The sequence below is a fragment of the Pleuronectes platessa genome, chromosome 13, assembly GCF_947347685.1.
Source record: "Pleuronectes platessa chromosome 13, fPlePla1.1, whole genome shotgun sequence".
NCBI classification, from domain to species: Eukaryota; Metazoa; Chordata; class Actinopteri; order Pleuronectiformes; family Pleuronectidae; genus Pleuronectes; species Pleuronectes platessa.
The window spans coordinates 7,572,224-7,597,233 of record NC_070638.1 but is presented as its reverse complement, the minus strand read 5'-3'; the positions used below and the strand labels follow the sequence as shown (position 1 = coordinate 7,597,233).

General features: G+C 41.6%; 4 protein-coding genes across 6 annotated transcripts; 2 read left to right on the top strand and 2 right to left on the bottom strand.

Annotated features, from left to right (window-relative positions):
- Nucleotides 1-1,126: 1,126 nt before the first annotated feature.
- bcl10 (BCL10 immune signaling adaptor) lies at nt 1,127-4,669 on the bottom strand. Of its 2 annotated transcripts, none has more exons than XM_053438610.1 (3): nt 4,252-4,669; nt 2,962-3,250; nt 1,127-2,841 (listed from the first exon to the last, which is right to left on the bottom strand). In XM_053438610.1, exons 1-3 carry the CDS (start codon nt 4,300-4,302, stop codon nt 2,441-2,443), a joined length of 741 nt encoding a protein of 246 aa, XP_053294585.1. In that variant the 5' UTR covers nt 4,303-4,669; the 3' UTR covers nt 1,127-2,440. The 2 variants fall into 2 exon arrangements, with proteins under 2 accessions (XP_053294585.1, XP_053294584.1); XM_053438609.1 differs by having other exon boundaries at nt 1,127-2,844; nt 4,252-4,667.
- A 4,806-nt stretch (nt 4,670-9,475) lies between these two features.
- LOC128454849 (CCN family member 1) lies at nt 9,476-11,988 on the top strand. Its single transcript, XM_053438416.1, has 5 exons — nt 9,476-9,622; nt 9,723-9,936; nt 10,030-10,380; nt 10,535-10,722; nt 10,847-11,988. Exons 1-5 carry the CDS (start codon nt 9,581-9,583, stop codon nt 11,174-11,176), a joined length of 1,125 nt encoding a protein of 374 aa, XP_053294391.1. The 5' UTR covers nt 9,476-9,580; the 3' UTR covers nt 11,177-11,988.
- Nucleotides 11,989-13,584: 1,596 nt separating this feature from the next.
- Nucleotides 13,585-21,538, bottom strand: LOC128454476 (outer dense fiber protein 2). 2 transcript variants are annotated; one of them, XM_053437887.1, is made up of 17 exons: nt 21,457-21,538; nt 20,661-20,838; nt 20,415-20,538; nt 20,155-20,286; nt 19,927-20,001; nt 19,419-19,490; nt 19,216-19,332; nt 18,941-19,126; nt 18,736-18,845; nt 18,486-18,621; nt 18,166-18,276; nt 17,625-17,729; nt 16,796-16,954; nt 16,288-16,388; nt 16,014-16,176; nt 15,530-15,655; nt 13,585-15,434 (listed from the first exon to the last, which is right to left on the bottom strand). In XM_053437887.1, exons 2-17 carry the CDS (start codon nt 20,825-20,827, stop codon nt 15,261-15,263), a joined length of 2,058 nt encoding a protein of 685 aa, XP_053293862.1. In that variant the 5' UTR covers nt 20,828-20,838; nt 21,457-21,538; the 3' UTR covers nt 13,585-15,260. The 2 variants fall into 2 exon arrangements, with proteins under 2 accessions (XP_053293862.1, XP_053293861.1); XM_053437886.1 differs by having other exon boundaries at nt 21,453-21,537.
- Nucleotides 21,539-21,691: 153 nt separating this feature from the next.
- Nucleotides 21,692-24,032, top strand: ift22 (intraflagellar transport 22 homolog (Chlamydomonas)). Its single transcript, XM_053438181.1, has 5 exons — nt 21,692-21,968; nt 22,807-22,889; nt 23,097-23,183; nt 23,433-23,635; nt 23,718-24,032. The coding sequence occupies exons 1-5, from the start codon at nt 21,930-21,932 to the stop codon at nt 23,864-23,866; spliced, it is 561 nt and encodes a 186-aa protein (XP_053294156.1). The 5' UTR covers nt 21,692-21,929; the 3' UTR covers nt 23,867-24,032.
- Nucleotides 24,033-25,010: the final 978 nt, after the last annotated feature.

The window sequence follows — 25,010 nt, the reverse complement described above, 5'->3', positions numbered from 1 at the left end:
CCGTCAGGGCTCTAACCAGCCACCGTCAGCTGGACAACTCCGCTGGCTTAACACACTTGAGGTCCGGAAATGATGTTGTTCCGAAATATTGTCGTTAGCGGACCAATCACAGCCAATAGCTATCTGTAGGCTCTCCGCCATGCCGACGTGTAGTTAGAAAAATCAGAGCTGCACGAAAAGCTCTCCGTGGAGCCCGGAGAAGGTGTTCCACGGCAGAGTAAGGCGGTCCTATCTGTCCGTGTCCGTCAAAACGGAGAAGCATAAATTGGCCTTAAGGCAGAGAACTCTACGACCACAAAGCCAGGAGACGTCACAGAACTGCAAACTGAAGAGCAAACTCTTTTCCGTTCCCCTCGGACTGGTAACATAATCTGGGCTTAATAATTATACTACGCTAAGCAAGACTGTTTATTCGATTCTGTGTGTGTTTATAAGAGTGATATGTGTTTCTGATATTGTGCTTATAAGTTATTTGAAAGTTAAGTGTTAGATACGCTCTTCACAGGCTTTCTCTCTGACTCTCATTATCTGATTAACATACACCCAGACACGCATACCACTCCACCTAGTTAAACCTTTCAGAAGAAGGCGTTAAGGCGTTAATCTTTTGGTCAACCACCATTTTGAGAGCCCCTAATTTGCATACACACACAAACTCACATACACATCCTTGTTAGTTAGTTCGATTGTTTAGTAATTTGTGTTTTTATGCTTTATTATGCTCATAATAGATGTTCTTCTTTCACAAATGTTCTGTCATTAATGTTGCATAAGTGAACTTTGCCAACCGTTATTCTGTTAAGAACTCCATAACCTTCACTGTTCATTATATAATCTTTAATAGTAAATATTGAGATTTCTAATCGAACTAGATCTGAATGACACTGATCTTAATCAATAAATTGGGTATCTTTTCCCTTCTTTGAAGGGTGGTGCCCTGCGAGAACTTTAACCAACTAAAGTTATGATCTAATATTAATATTTTAAATATTAATGTTTTATATTTTATTTGGATAACCAAATTTATTGAATGCCTAAAGGCACACCATACGATGGTATCACTTTTTAAGGACTATTGCACAACACTACAATACTACACAGCCACCAACAAAGAACAAAAGAGAAGTAGAATTCATACAGAAAATCTTTAGTATGAGATACATTGTACAAGACAATTGAACAAAGTAAAAAGCAGTACACCGTGTGTATTTAATCATATTTTCTGTAGTGAAACAAATTCGAAACGACTTTTCTCAACTTAATGCTGCATAGAAACAAGTAGAAAAACCTTTGAGCTGCACGGCTCTGGTATAAGATCATATAAGACAAGACGTATGGTACATGCTCAAGTAGTCAATCCAGTGAATGTGACATATTTTCTCTCACTACAAAAACTAGCAGCTGATTCTTCACAATATAGAGTTCAGAAAGAAATCACATCTTGAATGGGAGATGGATGAGTCCGGGTGGGAACTGAACCGCAATACATTTTGGTTACGGTTTTATTTTGGGTCTTCACATACCAAAGTTTTTACCCTAAACTTGTGAAAAAGCTACAGCACACTATCTAACTTGCAATGAGAAATATATTATAGGACGTTTAATAATAAATTCAGACCTGCATTGCCTGATACTGCGTATTTGATGTGTTTTAGTTTTTTTGAAACTTGGAAACAAAGCAAGAATAAATATTATTACACCACTTTCAATACCATGATAAAAAGAAATAAAGGTCCTGTTATGGTGAGCATGAATTTTCATTGATTACTTTTCTTTGAAGGAATACTTTAATAATTCACTGGTTGCAGTTCTATGCAAAAGAGTTAAAAATGCAGTGTGGTATTCAAACTTGCACTGACTCACTCCTCATTCTAATTGTAGATCTGCTTCTTTACCTTTGGATACTCTCAAGGTTCTATTAACAGAGTTTTTTTTTTTTAAAACATGGTGTATTCAAACACGGATCATAGTACCTCTACTTTTGCCTTAAATGAAAATAGAAAACCAAGAATTACTGAAAGCTTGCATTAAATGCATGTACTCATTCTCAATACATAAATATTTGTCTTCCAATTTAAACTGTATTTACTTAGGAACAGTTCTTGCACATTTAACTTCTTAGGTCTCATAAAAAGATTGAAGTAGAAAGTACTGTATATGTATAAAACTAAGCTATTATTTTGGCCTCATCCCAATACTAAGGATACAAATTGGCAACACGACCCCGTCCCCAGAGACAAAATGTCTGTAATTTCTATCCAAAAAACTGATCACTTTAGTGCTAACATGTTAAATATTCCATGGGCAGCCATTTCTCACAAAAGTCCCTAATCACAAGCAAGAGCGAAAACCAAAAGGATGTGTTTGTGTACGAGTTGAGTTGAGTAATTGTGGTCTGTGTCAGTTGGTCCCATGTGAACTGTCTAATTGAGGTGTGAGGTTAAAACATTTTGGGGTTTGACGTTGGAGTCAGCGAGCGCGAGCGCAGTGGCTGGAAGTTCGGGTCCCCGCCACTGCTGGTGCACCCCGACCCCCCGACGTCTATGTTGGAGGGGGACTCCACGATCCCCTCATCAGGCAGCGGGGGAGCTCCGGGGTCTCCCGGCCTCGGGAGGCTGGAGGAGGTAGTGGAGGACGCTACGTCCATGTTAGCAACAGCCACAGAGGACAAGTCTCCACATCTCTGTATCGACGGCAGGGTGAGTGAGCCGACTACGTCTGAGGAGGTAGTGCTTCGTTCTCCGTCTGGGTGGAAGAGCATGGTGGAGTTGTTTGAAAATGTTGCCGTGGGGTCGCTGGTCGAGCTTGGAGTGCAAAGTTGGCTGTCAGAACTGGAAGCACCTGCTGTGGCGTGACGTATAAAGAGAGGAGAGATGGGGAGGAAATTTGAAATCAACCCATCAAGAATATGGAATAGATTTTAAATACTAAACAGATATCACCATGATGTGGCTAACTCACCCCTGAGAGACTCCATCTTCTCGTTTTTGGCCTTTTGCACCTCGTCCGTGATCCTGGTGACGATAAAGTTTTGTGAGCGCAACTCCCGAATGGAATCAATCAAGGCGTCCAGGCCCCGGGGGTTGTCGGCCAGGTGGTCCAACAACATGGCCGTCCTCTTGGTTTGCGTGGTCCTGCAGCTGATTTCCTCTGCATCATCCCGTGTCAGGATCCTACGAGAGCGCAGGTAGTCGACGTGGCGCTCGGCCCGGATCTTTTCACAGAGGTAGTGCCGCAGTCTGGTCAGCACCTAGCAGATCCACAGCAGGAGGAGGAGAAGGAGAACAAAGCGAGCAGGGGACCAAACCACAGAGAAATGCTGGGTTGTTTCAGATACACAAACTGGGAGATGAGCCTGTTGAGCCATTTGTCTGCGCTTTGTACAGGGAGTTGTGTAGTATTCACATCTCTACCCGGCATTAAAATATATGTATATACAGGTTTAAAAAGACAGAGGTAATGATGTCTGATCTACTGAGCGGGCCACATGGCTTTGATAGTCCTTCCATACAATCCAGTAGTTAGTCTGATTCACCTTTAGCCTCAGCGTGCCCTCAAGTTCGGCCTGTATCGTCGACTCCTAGGCCAACAACACTTGAAGGTACACGATTGAAGTTATGTCCCTAACATCCACTGGTGGCCACTGACACCTGCTTCCATCTACTGGTAAACGTAAAAGGGATATTCACCATCTTGTGCTGTATTTCTAAAATGATTGGATGTGACTGACAATCAGAAGATGCAGTAGAATTGGGGGGGAGGGGTCCAGAAACCATAAGGTTCTTGGTTCAAGCCCCAGCTCCTCCTGTCCGCAGGCTGGAGTGTCCTTAAGCAAGGCACCGAACCGCAACTTATGTTTGATAAAATTGGTTTAAAATATTACGAACCAAAACGTGAAAAGAGCATTCAATTGTGTCGGTTTAAAACAGTGTGGGGTCTAGTTCTTCTTTCATGTACGCACGCACACACACACACACACACACACACACACACACACACACACACACACACACACACACACACACACACACACACACACACACACACACACACACACACACACACACACACACACACACACACACACACACACACACAATATGGTGGTTCATTTCCTCTTTACACAGGCCGAGGTTGAGACAAGTGCGATCATACACTGATAAAACCTCATCATCCACACACATACATACATACATACATACATACACACACACACACACGCACAGGCACGCACCGACTCTTCCTACTCACGTCTTTTTTGATCTCTGCCATCTCATCTTCAGTGATCTGAGGAACGTCCATCCCTCTGTCACGCAAACTGCAAATCCAGGTGTTCCGGGTATCGAACGACGACGTGGACGCGTTTATCAGCCGCAAATAACGAGCCCGAAACACATCGATGAACTAATGACGCTCGTTAATCGGTGTGGTTCATGATTCGGTGTCGTTTAAAGAAGTCGAGTCCACTGTCCATTCAGGTTTTCTGTTTCTAGAAGCCACAGGAAATAATAAAGTCCCCGGACTTCCTGATTGTGTCCGGAAGTTTTTTTTTCTTCTTTTTTTGTACGTCAGCGCGAGAGGAGAAGTAGAAACAGTTTCTCTTTATTTAAAGACAGTGTTTTAAAGGGTAAAAAAAAACACTGTTAACACTACGGGACACTGGTACACAACTTTCATCGTCTGGACTCGTGCTCGGTGATTTCAAGTGCTTTAAAGTGTTTCTGGTACAGGTGGAGTGCTGTTCTGATAAGCTCCACTGGGTGGCGCTGTTGGACAAGACAAAACACGTGCATTTATCAAAAGGAGGGGAATTCAAATAACTTTATTTAAGATAGAAGATGACAAATTGTTAAAACAACATTAGATCACACAGAGAAGAAGCCCTCATAAATAAAATATAAATAGTGTGAACAAAGAATAAAAAGTAGTGGACAAGTAGAGACGGTGGTCGCTGATTTCACATGTTCCATGTCCTGGTGAAGTGATATTCTGATGAGCTCCACTAGATGGCACTGCTGGGACTCCTCACACACAGTTGATATCATATATTGTATAACTGTATCGCAGCAATAGAGTTCAAATTACTTTACTTAAAATATTACATGACCAATACAAAAATCATCATAGTACAATACACAAGATAAAATAAAATAAAAAGAGTTGAATACCTGGTAAAGAATACCAATTAAAGACTGTTCCCTGATCTCAAGTGTCTATTTCTTATGCAGGTGAAGTGGTATTCTGATTGGCTCCACTAGGTGGCGATGCTGAACCTACTATACAGTTCATTTCACATGCTGTATGGAGTTCTAGGGAACCCTGGTAAACATACTAGTAAACAAGTTCACAAGCAACACAATTATAGCCAAAACACAATGGATAAGAACCAAAGCACAACAGAGAGATGTTAAAAACACTTGGTTTGTACAATCTAAATCTGCAAAATAGTAACCACCAACTGCGACTACAAGTCGCAGTTGGTGGTTTTAAAGAGTAATTTACAATATTTTATCAACATGGGCATGTTTTATAAGTATGTTCTAGTGCTGTTTTAAATGATCTCTGCATTGCTATGGCTCAGCTAACACATCATTATCAGCCTAATGGGCTTTTCTAGTTCATGGCGTGTGCTGGCATTAGATATCAGAAGGAAAGCAGCTGTCACACAGTTTGTTGTTTCTGTAAACAATATCAGAGCACAAGTCACAATCCAGTAAATTGTCCTATTTCAACTCTTCCCTCTGATCATGATAAACCCGGTTCTGTTTGAGGACAGTTGCTCCCTGAGGACAGTTGTCTGGCCTGTTTTGTCATGTTCTGCGATGTAATATGCACTCTGCATCCGGAAAACACCATCTCCGAGCAGAGAGCTATCCTTACTTACTTTGAATCAGACCCACGTCCGTCTGTTTTGCCCTCGAGGGTTTATTTCTGCGTAATGATAATGGTTTGAAAGAGAGGGGGAAATACAGGCTCCGATATCTACGTGACTGCCGATGCATCCCAGCGATTTCTGGGGGAGAATTACAACAGAAACGATGCCCTTTAAATGTCAGGTGTTCAAAGGTCAGGCCGTGCGTACATCAGCCTCTCTACACCAGAGAAACATTTTGGATAATGGCTACAAAGCGTCCGCAGAAACTAACAATATCCAGGAAAGGCTTCATGGTAATTCACTTCATTCGAGTCGACCAGCAGAGAGCAGAAGTCTGGAAATAATGTTGAATCAGCCGAGATTTTCCCACCAACACAATGTTCTGACTCGGGAGTGGGTTCTGAAGGGAACGGAAGACGGACAAAGGGAATCATTTATAGAAATGACGTAATGAACTGGATTTGTAATCATATCTGGACGGCCCCATACAGACTTCCCCGTCTGTGCTACAGAGAATGACCTGCTCCTACATAACAACCAGAACAAGCTTCTCTCAGAGCCACTGTGGTTTTACACTGAGCAACAGAGCGGAGGCTCGGATTAATCATTTGAATCCCCTAGTTTGTCTCTCTCTCTCTTTTGCATTTGTATTTTAGCATGAATCTTTACATAATCACAAAATTACCTGTTGACATGTTTTTTTTCTTTTCTCCGACTGGTCATCATCTCGACCGTCTGCCCACCCATCGTCTCCACATCACATTGAATGTCGTCCTCATTTCCAAGGGCAATTAACTACAACTACATGTGGACTAATATAATTACAGTAGGATGGCTCACAGTATCGAGTGTAAGGGGATAACAAAGACAACAAAGGCCTTGTCTTCCTGATAGGATAATCTCCAGGATGGGTAATATGATGTTGCATAACGTCTCTTATAAGTAAATCCAGCTTTACAGTTGCAATGGATGACCACAGGAACCTGGCAGCAAGACGAAAGAAACACGGCAAATGTGGTCTTTTAATTCGTTAATGCTTCATTCTTATTTGATACATTATGCATTTGTTTTCTTCCAATAGTTATATGGTTTATACCACTATTAGCCACCACTTCTTCAACTCAAAGCTGTATCATGGTTTAATCTACAAACTAGAAACAATTGTTGTGGTTTTTGGCCTAAATGATGTAACTGTTTCTTGGCAAAACATCAAACAGGAACAATTACTTGCAAGATGCAGCATTTAAAACCTCCCAGTAAGATGCCTTCAGTGTAGATTTGCATCTGTGGGCATATTTAATCTATGTGGGTTTAATTTTGATGACATTTTTTTTTAATTTATAAAATTAGCGAACATACTGTCTCCCCCTGGCCTAAATCTTTAGTCCATCAAAACAGTTCAACTTTAAAAAGCCAGTGCAGAAAGACGCCCGGGGCGGCTGTGGCTGAGGGGTAGAGTGGTCGTCCTCCAACCTGAAGGTCGGCAGCTCGATCCCCAGTCTGACCCATCTGCATGCCGAAGTGTCCTTGGGCAAGATGCTGAACCCCGAATGGCCCCCCATAGAATAACAAAGTGCTGTGAATAGATGCACTGTATGAATGTGTGTGTGAATGGCTGAATGTAAAACTGTACTGTAAAGCGCTTTGAGTGGTCATCAAGACTAGAAAAGCGCTATATAAATACAAAGCCAAGCCACCTTTGACTGAATAGAGCTAGCCGACAGCATGCTCCATGCTGGCTAGCATTTTAGGTTTGCTGAGCCTGTGGAATCATGTTTTTACAAAGATTTATGATTTTCCTTTTTGCCAATTTTTCTTTTTTACTAGTCCAACTTTCCAGATCATAAAATCACCAGACAGATCTTGCTGTTTGCTAGCTTCTAGTTTCTATGCTAAACTTAGCACACAGCTACCTTACTTGCCATATCAGAAATTCATTCATTGGATCACATCACGGGTCCAAGTTTTTTCTGAAAGCTCAAACCTATAGAATCTGACACTGGCATTTCATTTTTGTGAAGTGCCTGCATGTGGATGCCGGCTAGCTAACCTGCTAGCTCCTGCTAATCACCCGTTAGCGCCCAATAGCTCACCTTAAAATCCTAGTTTGGTAAACTTCTGCTATGCAAAAGCAAACCCTTTTAATCCTTATATTAACATTAATATCAATATAATTTGAAGAAACATTCACATGCTGCTCTGTGGGAGTTGAGTGCCTAACATGAAATCCTTTCCTGGTCCTCCAGCTGCACGTTCTGTCATCTACAGTTCTGCAAATTCTTTAAATCACAGGATGGAAAAGTTTCCAGTGCCACAACACAACAGTCAGCGATTTTCCAGGAGTCAGTGGATGCACCGAGCTCACGCATGTTCGCTCCTCATCTGCCCGAGCTGGCTCCGACTCAAACTGGCTCTGGAACCTCAGTTGGATAAGAAGGGGCATGTGCCAGTGTTCCATGGTCGGCCTCTTGTTCACACAGGTTGTAATGAAAGGAAACTTTTTTCTTTTCTTTCCCTGATAGTTTTCATTGTTCTTTGATGTGGATAAAAGGAGATGCTTTCTTATCCTGGCAGCTGTTTCAAAGAGACCTGCAATGTTGATCCTGAGAGGAATGTTGCTGCAGGCGTCGCTCAAGTTTTCTTTTTGCTTTCTTGTTTCTGTGTGTGCATGTTTCTCATTCAGAACAAACAAAGGATACTGAGACATTCAATATTGAATCCGAGCAAACCCTGATCCACGCACCTCCTCAAGGATTCTGGGAATTTGCATGCACGCAAAGTTGGAAACGCTCGGCCAAGACAAGAGGCTGAACACGGTTTCGTCTGAGATAGAAATTCAGTTGGTCAAAGAAATATGTAGCTTCTCTTCAATGTTTATATCAGAACTTGTGGTGCCCCGATGTTGAGTCCTGTGTGGGGCTGCTCCGACGTGTAGAGAGGCTGATGATGAAATATTTCAGGTTTTAATGTTATTCTCACTTTTTCTTTTCTCTTTTTTTGGCCTTAACAAAACCAGTTAGTACTACTGTACCTCCAGAAGTCATTATTTTATTCCTGCTGACTTAATCTAACCAGGAAAAGTCCCATCAAGGTTAAAATATCATTCATATAAAAAAAGCATGGAAGACAAGAAAGACAAGAAAGACAAACACATTGTTTCTATTCAAAAGAACCCAACAGAAAAACAGCTTCAGAAACAGACTGAATTAATAAAACTCACAATTCTATATTAGTGTTTATGCTGCCAATTTTTTCCTTTATTATATTGTAATATCAAGATTTTTTGTCAAAAAAATAACCAAAGGGTAAAGATGTATATCGATGATAATATTCTACGTAAAAGGATTTATATTTATTTCTTCAATTCAAGTTCTATATATTTGGTTCATTGTAGGAAGAGCTTCCTTTTGGATAATAGAACAGATATGAAAATGGGTGGATTGGAGGGAGACCCCGGGCAGAGTGGAAATCAAACAGGGTGGTTCTTGGCTCACTGAATGAGAGGAGGAGGAGGAGGAGGAGGAGGAGGGGCGGCATCTTTTGGGCTTATGGGAGGACGCTGGGAGAAGCATTCCGATCATATGTTTCAGGACACTTCTTCCGAGCGTATAAAAGGTGATGAGCACTCTTCAACTCTCCGTCAGGTCTGGTGCTATAATAGACAGAAAGGTTTTTCACTCGTGAGAGAGACAACTTCAACTTCTGATGATGTGGAAAACCTTTGTAGAGATCCTCTGCATGACACTGGTAAGGAAATAATCCCTGTTCATTCATCTGATGTGTTTTGGGCTGATGGTCGCTTTCAGGGGCAAAACTCTTGATTGGAAATGTTTGACTCTCACCTCAGGTGTCGGCCTCGTGCCCAAAGGAATGTCATTGTCCCCTTGAAGTCCCCACACGTGCAGCCGGAGTCAGTCTCATGCTGGACGGTTGTGGATGCTGTCGGGCTTGTGTTCGGCAGCTTTTTGAAGACTGCAGCACCTCGCAGCCGTGCGACCACACCAAGGGACTGGAGTGCAACTTTGGAGGTGGATATGATTCTGCTAAAGGCATCTGTCGAGGTCTGTTCTCTTTTGTCAATGTTTCTTTCAATCAAATTCACTCAATTTAAATGTATTATTTCAAGACTCTCCGCTCGTGTTTCTGTAAAACAGCTAAATCAGATGGAAGAACTTGCGAGTACAACAACAAGATTTACCAGAATGGAGAGATCTTCCGTCTGAACTGCAAACACCAGTGCACTTGCATGGACGGCGCTGTCGGATGTGTCTCTCTGTGCCCTCGTGAGCTCACACTGCCCAAACTGGGTTGTGCCAAACCAAACAGGGTCAAGGTGCCGGGACGGTGCTGTGAACAGCTCGTCTGCCCCGAGGAGGCAAAGCCAGAGATTTCTCTGAGGAAGAAGCACAGAAGGACGGACAGCAAATACAGAACGTCTGAAAACGACTTAACCAACCAGTATGAGCCGGCGCCTGTGTGGAGAGGAGAATCTGGGCTTACAGCTGGTGAGTGATTGATGAAGGCTTTAAGAAGCAGCCAAGTGCGTGTTAAAATGACATATTAGGATACATAAAGATGACATTTTGTGATTGCCTTTTACAATTTCCTCAAATTGTGTGTTGTGTAATCTTATATGTGTTGGCATTTTCTACTGAGCAGCGTTCAGGAGTCACCCAGTGAGCCACATCTCTGCCAGAGGATTCAAGTGTGTGTCTCACACCACAGCCTGGTCCGCCTGCTCCAAATCCAGTGGCACCGGAGTGTCCACCAGGCTGACCAACAACAATCCTCAGTGCAAACTCATGGAAGAGACTCGCATCTGTAAAGTTCGCCCGCGCAGATTGAAGGTACACCTCAAATATTTAATATCCCTTATTTTTTATATCTTGGACACAGCTTGATTATTTCATGCTACGGCACAGCTAGCATTCTTTTGGGGAAAAACTGAATCTTCTGCCTTTCTTCTAACAGAAAGGTCAGAAGTGCAACCACGTGGGAAAGTCCGGCCGCCGTGTTAAACTGTCCCACGCAGGTTGCCATAGCCTGAAAAAGTTCCAGCCCAGATACTGCGGGTCGTGCTCACAGGGGCTGAGATGCTGCCGGCCGCATCGGACTCTGACGATACCCGTGAGCTTCAGATGCCAAAATGGAGAATCCTTCAGCAGGATGGTGATGATGATCCAGTCTTGCAGGTGTAACTGCTCCGCCAGGAGAGACGAAAAGACACCTGCCCGCCGCAGACTTTTCAATGATATAACTTTAGAGCAACACTATGCAACTTTTTTACCCAGCAGCCTCTAAACTAGTTGGACGATTCACTGATTTGGAGCAGGGATAATGGTGCCGCTTCCATTCCCACTCCACACCCTGCACATCTGTTCTAGCTCTGTAGCTTTGGTGAGTGAGTGTGATGTAATTTGACCAAATTAGACCCAGCAATTCAAAAAAGTTATGCCAAACTTTGGATCATTTTAAAAGTCATTAGAAAACTCCATTATTCAGCGAAGAAACTTTAAACAGAGTTTGGTGTAATTGTCACAGCAGCAACTCTTCTGGTTCAGGGAACCAGGGATTATGGGTAATATTCATCGTTCAGTTGTGTTTCTGTTTCAGTCAGAGCTTCATTTTTCCCCAGTTACTCGCTCAGATATGGTGCCCAATAGAAGCACCCCACGTGTGTCTACAGAGGGCGCTGTTGCTCAGTCAAAGTGACATAGTGTTGCTTTAAGTATTGACTGACAGATGAATTTAGTGAACGATGTAGTTCATCATTCTGCTTCATAACACTGGAGCCTTTCAATTTGCTTCCTTGTGAAGCGTTCTATTTATAGTCTTCTTATTCTTTTCTTTCAGGACATTCAACATGTTGCGTGAAATGATGTAAATACTATGGCAGCTTTTAAATAACATAATGTTATCTTTGTTTTATGTTGATAAACTGAACTTTTTCATTTTATTTATGACATTTTGATTTGTCATAGTTTACCTAATAATGCATTCCTATATTTAATCACAGTGCAGTACAGTAATATTAGTTTAGCATAATTGTCTCCGCATTTGCTTGTGTGTTGAAAATGTTGAAATAAGACCTAAGATCAGGAAAACTGTATTATATGTAAAAGACTGAATAACTTTCATGACTCAGTTTTTCACAAATAAACACAAGGAAGCCCAACACAGTCCATTATTTTACAATATAGAGAAAAGTAAAAATGTAGTTCAGCTGGAACTGGAAGTTCTTAGAACTTAGTTGGTCTTTTGTTACAGTTGTCATTAGGAAATGAGTTGTACTGTGTCAGCTGCATATATCTGACCCACTTCTGCAGAGACCTACATGTCTTCATGTCACTGAAGAGTTCAGCCAATGACTGTTACGTAAACCTCAGAGTGGTTTCCCTGCTGTCGGACAGATGCTGTGAGCGAGCCGCAGCATTTTGTTTGGTGAAGGAAGTTATGGCAGAAAATAATGTGAACTCTTCTATATGTTTAATATGTGTGAAATGGATAATCCTGCATGCATGGTCCTAAATCTGAAATTAGATGTCTTTCACACATTAATTGCTCATTCTAATAATAATAATAATCTTTATTTATAGAGAGAGCACTTTGCAAAATTCAAATTACAAAGTGCTTCATAAAATAGCCATATAATCATCAGAAATAAATGGAATTGTTATACAAGTTAAAAGGCAGTTTAAAAGTAAAAAAGTATTTACAAATATCCAGGAGTTATTTATTGTATACAGCAGGTATCTAAATGTGATACTGTATTTGTAGTTCAGGAAATAATTTTAACTCATACAACAGTGAAGCCTCTGTTTGTTTCTGATAATTAGTTCTGTGTAAAAAAACACCAAAGATGAATGGGTCATCTGATTTATTTGATACTAATGAGCAAATGAGCTTCAGGGTGTGTCGTTCATGCGGAGACCAACCAAACTGCCAGATGTCAGATGTAAGTTTATTTTCCAATAAAAAAAAAGGCAGAGAAAGCAAATTCCCAATGTATGATCAACAAGTTGCGTAAACGGGCAAAAACCAGAAGACTGGGAACAAGGGCGAAGGGGGGGGGGGGGGGGGGGGGGGGGGTACTGACGCACACGCAGATGAAATGGTTCCATCCCTTGACGGAGAACACAAAAGAGCTTTGTCTTTGAGAACTTGAGAGGAGCACTGCTCACCCGGGGGAAATCGTCCGCTGCAGAGACACAGCAGGGCCTCACAGCGGTCTGGAGCTAGTGGTTTATTTCCATAGACACAGTGTGGGACCACAGATCAAGCAACGACAAGATCCAGTTTGGCCTTTAGGCAAAAATCGTGCTGCAGCAGATTCTGTGCCCCTGAGCCTCAGTAATAGAACAACTTCTATTGCAAAAGCACGGACGCAAACCAGCATCAGAGGGTTGGAAATACTCCAGTGTTGAACCTCAGTGATTAACTTTGAGGCCCTGAAGGCACAAGCTTCACCTCTGACGGTTAAATAATAGATTTCCTAACTAATTAATCTCGGTGCAAATGAAAAACAAGAACATAGCGTGTTCAATACACATCACACCGTTCTTATTATTATTATTGCTGCTACGGATACAAGATGATGCTCAAGCAGGGAGGTGGTAAAAAGAACTTTTTCCGTGTCATGGCTCAATATCAGGGAGATCAAATACACCATTTTCAAAGGGAGTAAAGCTGGAAGAGTATTCACATTCAAGCACCATGTTAAATGTGCTTTATTCTACCACATGTGAACTTGGTTGGGGCATATGCAGCTACACATTTGTTTTCATAGCACAAATTGTATTGGTTAACCGATGACTGGCTTCAAAAATCCAAGGCTATCTTATTGGGAGCCAGTTGCACTAGAATAGACATAATGTAACAGACACTGAACTTTGTGTGAATGTAAAGAAGATTCTTACAGGGGAGAAAAGATGATTAACTAAACAGTTCCACCTAGTGGCACATTGCCTCTACCGGCTGGAAACACCTGATATATTTATTTATTTGATGTTATCGATGAAATCTCAGGTGGTGGAAATTGAGGAAATCATCCAGTAACAAAAAATGACTTGTTTTTATCTCACTAAGAGCCAAAACCCAAAAGGTAACCAAGTTCTAAAACCTCGAAACGCTTTGTGAGATAAATTACTTTAGCAATTCTTCAAAAGTCAAAATGTTTGGCAAATTCCCTTTCTGTCGAAACCGACTTCTTGAGGCTCTGACAACAAACCAAAGATCTGTGATCAATGCACACTCATCCGACCTTGTGCTGTAACAAGTAGGTAACTGCCCACAAAGGAATGTGGTTTACACAAGTCAGTAAGAAACATTTAGACAATCGGAGACAAGTGTAAAGCTCTGGCTACTTCTTTAACTTCATTAGTGCAACTGGCTCCGTATCGTAGAGGAATAGAAACAGTATAGTAGCACCGAGAACTCAAAGCCCAAGATTTGCATACACCAGGGTTCAAACACATTTTGACCAATGGATTTCCATGACTTCTCCATGACTTTAAACCAAATTTCCATGACCGAAAACATTTTGTGAAATCTCGGTGTATACGCAAAAAGTGACAAAATGTAGTATTTAAAATAACAATGAGAATTCCAAGGCATACAGTATACCTTAAATTACACAAAACCAAGTATGGATGCTTATATTTTGAGAGTATTTCTTTAAAAGCATATGAATTATTTAAAAGTCAGCATAAATTAATGACATGAAATATGAATACAACAAATTTCAATGACTTTTCCAATACTTCTGGGATTTAATTTTTTTCCGGGACTTTTCCAGGATTGGAAAAACACATTATAAAATTCCATGACTTTTCCAGGATTTTCACAACTGTATGAACCCTGGAACACAAGTGACAATCCTCTGGAGTATCTTGGGACATGAGATAAAATAAAACTGTCATAACAGCAGATTTATCAGGGGAGATAAAAACAAAAAACAAAAAAAAACAGCCACAGATCATCAGTTAAATCAAGAAGTAGTTATCTAAAGAAAAGCCGGAGCAATAAAATAAATAACTTTTTACTTCCTCTAAAAGCGATAAAAACTAGAAGGGCACATAGTAGTGTGCATTCCTCCAACATTTACGATCACTAGATCCAGATTTTATTCAATCACCTGAACATGTCTGACTTTTTTGTCTTCAACATCAATTAAGTGTTCCCTGAGAAATCAATGGAAACCTTCCTGGTTCGCCCTCTGATTCGGATCCACACCAAGATTTAATTGCCTCTTACCTGAGATCCAAGTTTCATGGAAATTGATTCAGTAGTTTTTACTTATTTGAGGTAATAAAACCTCAAAAATAAAATATTAAAGTTAACCCGTAAATAAATACAAAGAATACAATGTCAAAATATGAGCCCTGAATTATTTTAGAAAATATGAGGATGTAAAAGTAGAAGTCTGCAGTCCCTCATCAAACATGGTCTTATAGGAGTTTTTCAGGAAGTCGACGTAGTTCTGAATGCTTTGTTTGTGGCTCTCTGATTGGTCGAGGCTGAGCTGCAGGTCCTTCAGACGCACCTCAAACTGTCGCTCTGCCTAAACAGTCCGAGAGAGAAAATACACAACAATCGATCAGATCACACCACGACATTCAATTGTGTTATATTTGATAAGAAAGGAGGAAAACTCACAGTCAGTTTTTTCTGGCGAAGAAGCCTCAGCTCTTCATCTCTTCTGCTCTTCTCTGCTTCCAGCTGCAGGACTTGAGTCTGAAGACTCCCCTCTCTGGAAACACTCTGGTCTTTGACTTTTTGGACCTGGAAATGTGACAAAACTTTCAATTATCGGATAAAGGGAATCAGGCTTGGTTATACGGTTTCAGATTAATCAGGATTTTTCTTTAAAGTTTTTAAAACCAAGGTAAGATTCTGTGAAACACTTAAATCCGATCGAATATTTGCATTGTTGTCGATGCTCTTCAACAAAGTAATGTAATGACTGCTCTGCTGCACCTGCCACGTTGACAATGATAAAAACCACCTGGTCAGCTGACGACGTTCTGAAACAATCTGGTAGACACACACGATCCCGACAGACACCAATAATAAAGCACTGGATGCTCTGTCAGCTCTCTTAATAATACATGGTGCCAGTGAGTCTGTGTGTGAGCTGCACCTGCTGTTGAACGTCTGATAAGGCCGCCTCCAGCTGCCGGCTGAGGGCCTGACTCGCCGACGAGCGCTGATCCAGCTGCCGGCTGCTGTAGCTCAGAGCCTCCTCCTGATCTGCCAGCCTCCGTACGAGCTCCTGGTTCTCCTGCTGCAGCCTCTCCATCTGCCTGCACACACACACACACACACACACACACACGGAATATAACACTTTAATAAAGATAATGCTGAAGCAATTTTCTATATTTTAATCCGTTGGACATAAAGGTTTGTCTTACGTTTGAACAGAATAGATTCTCTCTTGTAGTTTGACGTTGGCCTCATGAATGGACTCTTTCATCTCCACCGATGATCTCAGCAATTTAGTCTGACTCCCCACCTGTAGATGCAAAATTCAGAGTTGCTATTTTGGTATCATTTGCATTGGTTACAAGAAGAAGAAGAAAATAAATCACATGCAAAACTGGGTAAAGTGACGGTTCAAACACAAACACAAACTTGCAAACACACTTTTTAAAAATACCAGTTCAACACGGCTGATGATGGAGAATGAAGAAACACAAACGAGCCTGTAGTTACAAATGGCCGCACAACTAAATGTTTCCAGTGCAATCAGAGATGTTTTTTCATTCGTCCCGATCATCAAAAGTCACAGCACGACCAGAGAACAAGATGCACCGACAGACACAGGGGGGGGGGGGGGGGTTGTACTACTGCCTAGTGGTCGGATGTAGGAGAGGTGACTGGGGTTTTCACTGTGGGACCACCACGGCTCGCGTTGCACACCTTAACCTGCAGGTGGCTAACGGACTCTGACTGCTCTGAGCACTTCCCCTCTGAGCTTCGCAGCTTCTCCCGGCTCTCAAACAGACTCTGCTCGGCTGCGCTCAGTAACTCAGGGTAGTGCTTCAGCTCGTCCACACGGGCCTGGAGCCGCTGCCTCACCTGGGGCCCCGGAGGAGGGGGGTGGTGGAAGGGATTGGAGCGTTGGGAGTAGACAAAATAAAAATGGCAAATCAAACCTCTCACAGTAAAAAAAACCCTGACTACTCACAGATGCATATAATGTGTTATTCATGCAAATTAAGCCCAAGCTGCTCTCATACATGCACTGAGCATTTCCTGAAATTTGTCTGGAGCAGGCCGTATGTGAGACTGAAAACGTCTGAGTCACTTTCTCTGGGAATTTTTTCTGAACTTTTCCTACCCTACCCCTATCTGGAAAATGACAGAGTGAGACCATGTGAGAATACAGCGGGAGGATGTCTGGAGACACTGACCAAGACCGAAAGACAGAGAGATTCGAGAGCTTGTGGTGATAAGGCCTGTGTCGGGCTCCGCAGATTTCTGCTGCTCTAGCCGGACCCCCCCCCCCCCCCCGCCTGAATATTCCGACGTATTCTGACATTTTCCCGTTTCGCCCACACAAACTCGTGCTGCATTCTTCATATATGAAATGCAGAGTCTGTAAATAAATTCAGAGGAAATAATCTCCTTAAAATAATCCATATTGTTAAATGAACCATCTGGTAGCCATTAGGATTAGTGCATAGTAGAAGAGTGTAAACATTTCAGATAATATAGGGGAACACGTGTAGAGGCAGAAGAGACTTACCTTCTCAACTTCTGTGTCTTTCCCATCCCTCGTCTTCTCCGTCTCTCTTAAAATATATTTATATTTTATCCTCATTTCATCGAGCTCAACTTGAAGTGCTGCGACCTAGAAAAAAAAAAAATATATAAACCAGTGGTACAAATAAAAGTAATTTCTGTCCTGAGAAACGATGATAAATAGATTAGTTTGTTGTTTGGGAAAAGGCAAAATCGCTTGTTGGTGTAAAACAAAGAGTTTGGCTTTGTGTTCACTGGCCAGGTGGCCGAATGTTTTTCTTAAAAGGAGCAACTGTCGATCAAAGAGACCTAAAAACACTTGTCAATTCCTGCATTCATTATAAAATGAAACCGTCATTGATATGCCTTATTATTTAACCATAATAAGCATGAAACTTTTTCATCTTATTAAAAATGATTTAATTACTACTTTGCTTTAAAACGTGTGTGAGAAGATGTTCAATCCTTTAAAGTTGCTCAATATAAATAAAGAAAAGACAAATTAAAGAGTTCCTAAAAAATATGAAAACTAAGCGAATGATCACCTGACATTGAAACTGTTCAGCTTGATGTTTCCTCTCCTGCGACTCGAGCTTCTCCTCCACCAGAGCCGACTCACAATCATTCAGCTGCTGCTCCAACCGAGCAACTGATGCCTGTGATCACACAAACACCAAAATCCCTTTAGTGACACAGGTGAGAGTCAGAGGCAGAGAGGAATATGTTGAATATGGCGACGGATCCAGCGAGAATCAAACAACATTAAAGTTTGACTATTTGACAACTGACTTTAATGCTTGTGCCAAATGTCTGTTTAGCAACAATTCTGAACCACATATTTATTCACTGAGTGTTTTCTTTGTACCTCAAGTGCTGCATTATTGACGTGGAGGTCTCCGTTTTCAGCGCAGAGTTTTTCAACACGTTGCATCACAGTGTCATGAGCCGCGGTCAGCTCATCCCTCTCCTGCTGCAGCCTCGCTGTCAACTCCGTGATTTGACTTTAAACGGTGACGCACATTCAACAGTCATCGGTGAGAGCTGTTAGTTGGCACATATTGATTTCCACTGCGTGCTACAAGAGGAGGAGTGTGTAACAAGAGGGAAAAACAAACCTCTCTAATAACTCTACATGAGCCTGGAGCTTGTCTTTCTCTTCCGTCTGCTGCTCCTTCTGCCGTCTCCTGGAGTCTCTGTCCAGACGGGCATCGACCAGCTGAGCATCCTTCAGTGCAACAACCAAAAAGAACATTGACGTTGAACCATAGGACCATGGATTGGAAAGACAAATTAAACAAATGGATATCTTTGAATTCACACCTTTTCCTTCAGCTGTGCATAACATTTCTCTACAGCAGCTTCAAATCTCTGGGCTCTCAGTTTCTGTGCTCGCGTGGCTTTCTTTAGAGATTCTTTGTCCTGTGCTGACTTCTCATTCAAAGCGGCGACGGACCCTCTCAGATCCTTTATCTCCATCTTCTGCTCAGTCCGGGTTCTTTCCAGAGTCTAGAAGACAGATGTATACTGTCACACATGTTCCTATAACCCATTTGTCTGGGGAAACTTTGGCTGATAAAGCACCGAGCTGCTCATACCCGCAGCTGTGCAGCCAGACGCTTGTTCTCAGCTTCCTTCGTGCGTAGCTGCTCCTGCAGGTGAGCCTGAGTCGCCTCCACAGACTTTGTCACGTGAGCGGCGGCCTTCACGTTCTCCTGAGAACAACAGCGTGGACAGATGATTTTCAAATGGAGTTATTTCATCAGTCTGAATGGACGTCTTGATACTCCTCTGCACCCACCTGCTCTTGTCTCCGCAGATCCATCAACTCCACAAATCTTCGTTCTGTCTCAGTCAGATCTCGGTTTAAACGCTTCAGGGAGAAAACCACAAAAATGTGCGATCAATTTCTACAATAGACTTTCAGCTGTAACATCAACCAATGTGGCTGTTTGGTAAACCAGCCATTGACATTAATTACTACTATAGAGGAAGTTATGTTTACACAAATTCATGGAACTTGGTGGAACGTGGGCCAAGAAAAGACCTGCTGTGCAGATTCAAACAAAGAGATGGATTCTTTTCTTGAACTTTTCCCTGCAGATTAAATCTATGGCTCTTGATGCATCTTTAGAGGATTAACATCTATGAGTGTAAGTAACTTCTAGTTTGATCTGCTTTTACCAACTGATCCCTCCATACACCACAGCACAGCTCATGTAGACAGAGAAACAGTTTTCACAGAATAAACTACTACAACCAAAGCACCGAGCTTCTTTCTTTTAAAGTCATAATATAATGAAACACACCTCATTATCACTTTCCGCCTGTGTTATCCTCTTCATTAACATCTCAATATGTTGGTTGGCATCAATTCGATCAGCCTGCAAACAACAAAAGTTGAAAAAATTAAATAAAAAACATGTTTTAGGGCAAATTTCATTTTCTGACATGCACTTAACTAACCAGAGTTGTACAGAGCAACAAATGAGTCACCGCCCTGAGAAATATTTAACGTCAAAGGAGTTGTAACAAACCTCTGCTTCCTGCAGCTGCTTCAGTTTCTGTCGAACAGATTTATTTACTCTTCTGAAATCCACCAGCTTCTCCAGCAGGAGGCCTCTCTGCCTCGCAGCTCGCCGCTTGTCCGTGGCGGACCTCCTTGAATCCTTAATGGAGAGAGAAATAAAAACAGAAGTTACAGCATTGGGTCATGAACATGATATTCGTCTGGTTTCCCGTCATGGAGGTCCCCCATGTTTTATCCCATTGGATGCCAAGTTGCAGTAAAACGTACAGAAAACTCATCCTCCATCGCATCTTTAAAAGACACAAGTTGCACGGCTGCAGCGTTGGCAGCTGCTTCCGCGTCCATCAGTGTTTTCAGGAAGGGGCTCGTTCCCCTGGCAGAGGCTCCACGACTAAAACAGGAAGATGAAAAACTTGAAGATGAGAAAATGCATCAGGGTTTCGGGGGAGTGGACGTTTAGCCCGACAGGTTAGAATCTAGTCATTTAAATGTCCGTGCATCGAAGGACCTCACCAGCTGAGGTCGTCCTCTGGAGGTCTGATCTGGAGACAGCTGCGTGCCTCGCTTCTTCTCCCCAGCTCCTGAGAGCGGTCTGGCCCCCCCGCACAACTCGCTGTGAGGTCCTCCGCGGTAGAGCCGAAGACACGGGCGGGACTTTGGGGTTCATCCTCTGGAGACATCCCTCTCACTACTGACACAACGACATGAAGGCGACATTAGTTTCCACACAGAGGTGAACTGTGAAGAGTGATGTGGATAACAACCCGAGAGTTAGGACCTCTGTGGTGGAGCTGGAACAATTGGGGAGGGGGGGGACTTTGGGGTTCATCCTCTGGGGACATATATCCCACTATTGACACAACAACATAGATACAATATACATTTTCACAACGAGGATAGTTAGAGCAATCTGGATCATCACAACTCCAGAGTTAGGCCCTCTGTGGAGAAGCTGAATCCAGGGGGGACACTGAGGTTCATCCTCTGGGGTCACACATCTCACCACTGACACAACATCACACAGACACACACACACTGTAGTTTACACAGTAATAGTTCAACCTTTATGACTTTTTAAACTTAGCTAAATCCCTTTAGCCCCGTTAGTTAGCGTGATATCATGAAGGACGGTGTCGTCAAGCCAGCTCACTCAGCCGAGTCCTTAGCGACAGACAGGAAGAGCTCGAGTGGCTGATGACGCTTCTGCTCCACTACAGACAGCAGCCAATCAGCAGCACTTCCATTACTGGAGATAAAACCCAGTAAACGATCACAAAGCGAGACCAGTAAATATGTAAACATTACCTACTTGCAGCTTCGCGCTGTGTCGGTTGTGAACACAACAACACAACGCTGCTCCGGACCGAAGATCCCGTATTCTCTCAGGAGCTCGAACCGGATTGGTTAGCTCGAGCACCACGTCGCGTCACTTCCGTGTGAGCGCTCCGCTGATTCGCTCCTTGGGCACAAAGTAGGCGGGGGGTAAGTTTGATTTCACTCACGAGCAGCCAATGGGCAGAGAAGAGACCGAGAGGCTGGTTGAAACCATAGAAACGAAGAGGAAGTTGATTTCCCCAGGAGGAGGACGATCCTCTGTTGACATCAAGTTACGAAGATTATACGTATTTATAATGTAACTGCGCCATTCTCCAAGAAACACGCAACAGCATCGTTTTGGTTAAGAGCTCAGCTAAAAGTGACGGGTTGTGATTTCACTTGTTTGGCGTGCACAGCTCGCGTGCACTCAAAGTTAGCTGGGCGGCTAATGCTAAGCTCCTGGACATGTTCAAAGCTAAGATACTCTTTATTGGTCCCAGTGAGGTGAGTGGCTGTGTGTCTGGTTTCGTGATGTAATCTGTTGTGTTGCTTACTAAAGAGTAGAACCGCTGTGTGGCTTTGTTGTGTGTTTACACAAATGTTGCGTTAGCTTAAAGCTTGAATCAGGTCTTCTGTGGTTCCTGGCTTCACTTTATTTGAACAGTTCTTCTCTTGAATCCTTTTCCATTATCTTTTAATCAATTAAACTTTATTTGTATAGCACCTGTTGCACAGGTCAGTGCAGCTCAAAGTGCTTCACTCCCGACTGATGGGCCCAGAAGACAAACTGTGATAACAATGAAAGCAAATACATAGAATAAAAAAGACAAACAAAAAACACACCAGTCATATTAACAGACAGATAAAAGTGAATACAACGTAAAACATAGATGCAATACAATAATATCTATCGTTAATCAAATGTGCAAAGCAGTTTTAAGCTAGCATTTAAATATTTAGACTCTTCTCGACTTCAATCTATATTACCACTACACTTCCGATGTAAACATTTTAATTTGTACTTTTACAACACATACTAGCTTGTAGGATCTATAGTAGTTTAAATTAGCTAAATCTCAACCAGCTGCATCACTAAAATTCTTATTACAAATTTAGATGTATTATTAACACTTAAAGATGCTGCTCCGCCTCATTGCTTTGACATTTGGGGAAAACTTCCGTACTTAAGTAAAATTGTGTGTTGCTTTGCTATGAGGTGTTCAGCCGTCTCACAATCAAGTGTTAACTGAAGTAAAACTATTCGATGACCTTTTTCCCAGCACACATCTAATATGATTATTGATTGTTCTTCTCTCTCTAATGCCCTGTCAATGTCTTTCAGAGTGGGAAAACAGTTCTTGCTAATTTTCTCTCGGACACAGCAGAAAATGTGGGGGGTGAATACAGACCTACTCAGGGAGTCAGGTACAAACTGTTCCCACCTTCTCGCCTTACACCTGGTACAGTTTTGTCCATCTGTATAAATCAGCAAAAATATGCATATACAAATAATTGACTGTTTTTAAGGCAATCTTTTCAACATTGTAAATTAGATTATTAGCTTTAAACCATCTTGTTTGACTTGATGGTGCGACTTGCTCATGTAACACAAACATGTTAATGTTCTCATAGGATACTTGAATTTGAATCTCAACCTGAAGGCAGTGTTGACAACAAGACATGTGAGGTGGAGCTCTGGGACTGCTCTGGAGATTTCAAGTGAGTAAAACATCACTGACAAGTTTAGATTTGAGACAATCCCATCTTGTGCTTTTGAAAGAAGACATATTACTACTTTAAATTTATTATGTATCCTAGACACCCGTTTAAAGACTTGAGGTGAGGTTGTAAAAACTATGATGTTAAGTACCCCATCTGCAACGCTGTGGAATAATACAATTTTTTTTTACTTAAAGTACTATCAGTTGAAACACAGCTTTGTCCTCTTTTTTCTAATTCTATATCCAGATTTGAATCCTGCTGGCCTGCGCTCATGAAAGACTCCAGTGGAGTGGTGATAGTTTTTAATCCTGACGTTCCGAGCCACCTCAAAGAAATTGAGACCTGGTATTCGATGTTCATCTCCTCTCAGGGTTTGCTGGACAATCAGTGCCTGCTCATAGCTCACCACAAACCCGGCAGCGGAGTAGAAGACGAACGTCTGCCTTTAGGTAATTGTGCTGCGGGCTTCTCAGACCAGAGCTGTGTGAGTTATTACCATTTCTCCACTAACATTCTTTCTTTTTGATGCAGCCTCACATCTGAGCAGACTGTCACTTATTCACTCCAACCTGGAGGAGGAGCCAGAGGACGTGAGGCAAACCTTCTGCAGATACTTGGGAAATGTTGTGAATGCAATGTCAGAGAGTCGAGAGCAAGAGGAGATGTCCATCATTACATAGCACATTTTTATGCAGCTTTATTGAAAATTGTTATATCTAAGTAATGTTAATGAACTGTCTTATAGAGGTGCATGTAATTTCCAAATGTATATATTTTCAGGTAGATGTGCTTGTACTTTTTGGCTTTTGTGAATAAAAATAAAGTTTTTGATCTGGATCAAAATGATATTTTAAATATATAAATCAGTTTATTTATATTTAGGGCAGGTTGTTGATAATCTAAATGCATTACTATATTATTTAACAAAATGTTCTGACTTCAAATTTTGGTGATGAAATAATTTCTATCATATGATCCTAAATAATTTATTGGATCCAAATAAGCTTTAGTGTCTTGGCATAGCAGGAAAAATGCTCTTTTTTAAACATATGTATTTCCCCTTCTAAAGCCATTTTATTTGCAGAAATATCTTCGAAAAGAAATTATATCGGTAACATGAATTTGTTGACCTAGAGTCATGTGCAGAATGTGCATTGGTATTTAAACAAATCAAACACTACAGAAAATCATCTTAACTAATTCACAAATGGCTCTCATAATGAACTGTTCTCTTCAGATTGAATTATTATTATTTTTAGTAGCACCATTATTAGTCTGTGGTTAAAATCGCTGCTGCGTCAGTTGTGCACCTAGGGGAAGGCAATAATGAACAACAAAGGACATACAGGAACCACTAAGCAAAGCAAAAAGTAAAAACCACATTAACGAATACAATCACCAAACATGGCAAGGTTAATAGGATTTAAAACGACACCGGAAGACATTTGTACAAAATCCAAAAAACATGTAGGCACTGGTGAGAGGAGGAGAGAGAAAGAGAAAGTCATTACCCGTCTGAGAATTGTTCAAACAGGATTAAATTATACACTTTATAAAATAGACAAGCAACCAACTGGACTCTGAGAAAACTGCAAACAACCAGAGACTTATGTATTTTTAGAATTTAACAAATATAATGAACAAAGAAGGGGATTAATAACAGGATTAAAAGACCAAAAGCAAAACATCACAACAAAAAGAGAAATAATAAAGAGATTAATAAAGACATCAAATAATATATACCATCTTCTAATGATCGATTTAAGAATTTATAAATAGTTTGTTGTTGTCTACTTCCAATCTACTGCTCTAGACTCCCATCCA